The sequence below is a fragment of the Gekko japonicus genome, unplaced genomic scaffold (assembly GCF_001447785.1).
Source record: "Gekko japonicus isolate JY-2015 unplaced genomic scaffold, Gekko_japonicus_V1.1 scaffold100241, whole genome shotgun sequence".
NCBI lineage: Eukaryota > Metazoa > Chordata > Lepidosauria > Squamata > Gekkonidae > Gekko > Gekko japonicus.
Genome location: NW_015261086.1, coordinates 1 through 440, shown reverse-complemented (window position 1 = coordinate 440; position 440 = coordinate 1). Strand labels below are relative to the sequence as shown.

The 440-nt window shown below is 57.0% G+C and overlaps 1 protein-coding gene across 1 annotated transcript; it reads right to left on the bottom strand.

Moving 5' to 3' along the window:
• Positions 1–12: 12 nt before the first annotated feature.
• LOC107125468 (nicotinamide N-methyltransferase-like) lies at positions 13–435 on the bottom strand (the record flags this gene model as incomplete). The annotated part of the gene is made up of 1 exon (XM_015428886.1): positions 13–435. A coding segment is annotated over one exon (405 nt), but the record flags the coding sequence as incomplete, so codon positions are not given.
• Positions 436–440: the final 5 nt, after the last annotated feature.

Sequence of the window (440 nt, the reverse complement as noted above, 5' to 3'; positions counted from 1 at the left end):
GGGCTTTTTCTACCAAAAGAGCCCTGCCCGTCAGTGTTTCCGTGCCACCAGCACACATGCTTCCTTGGCATCGTACAAAGTCCCCGGGAAGCAGAGCTGGCTCATTTCCAGCCACTCGATATCAAAGCCAGCCTCTTTCACACTTTCTTCCACAGATTCCCGATCCAGGTAAAGGCAAGAGAACTGGCGCTGGCCAACCATGTAGAAAGTTTCTTCCAGGATGGCCAATAGAACCAAACGCCCTCCAGGTTTTACGAGGGAGCTGATGTTCTTCAGGGCAGCGCGGTAGGCGGGCAGGTCTTTGCAAGCCCCTTCTAGGCACAAGGCGGAGAGCAGGCAGTCGGCCGGAGGGAGAGAGAGCGGGGCCAAAGGGTTGGGCTGGGTCACGTCGCACTTCAGGACTCGCTTGACGGTTCTTCGGACCTTCTCCTCCTTCTGGG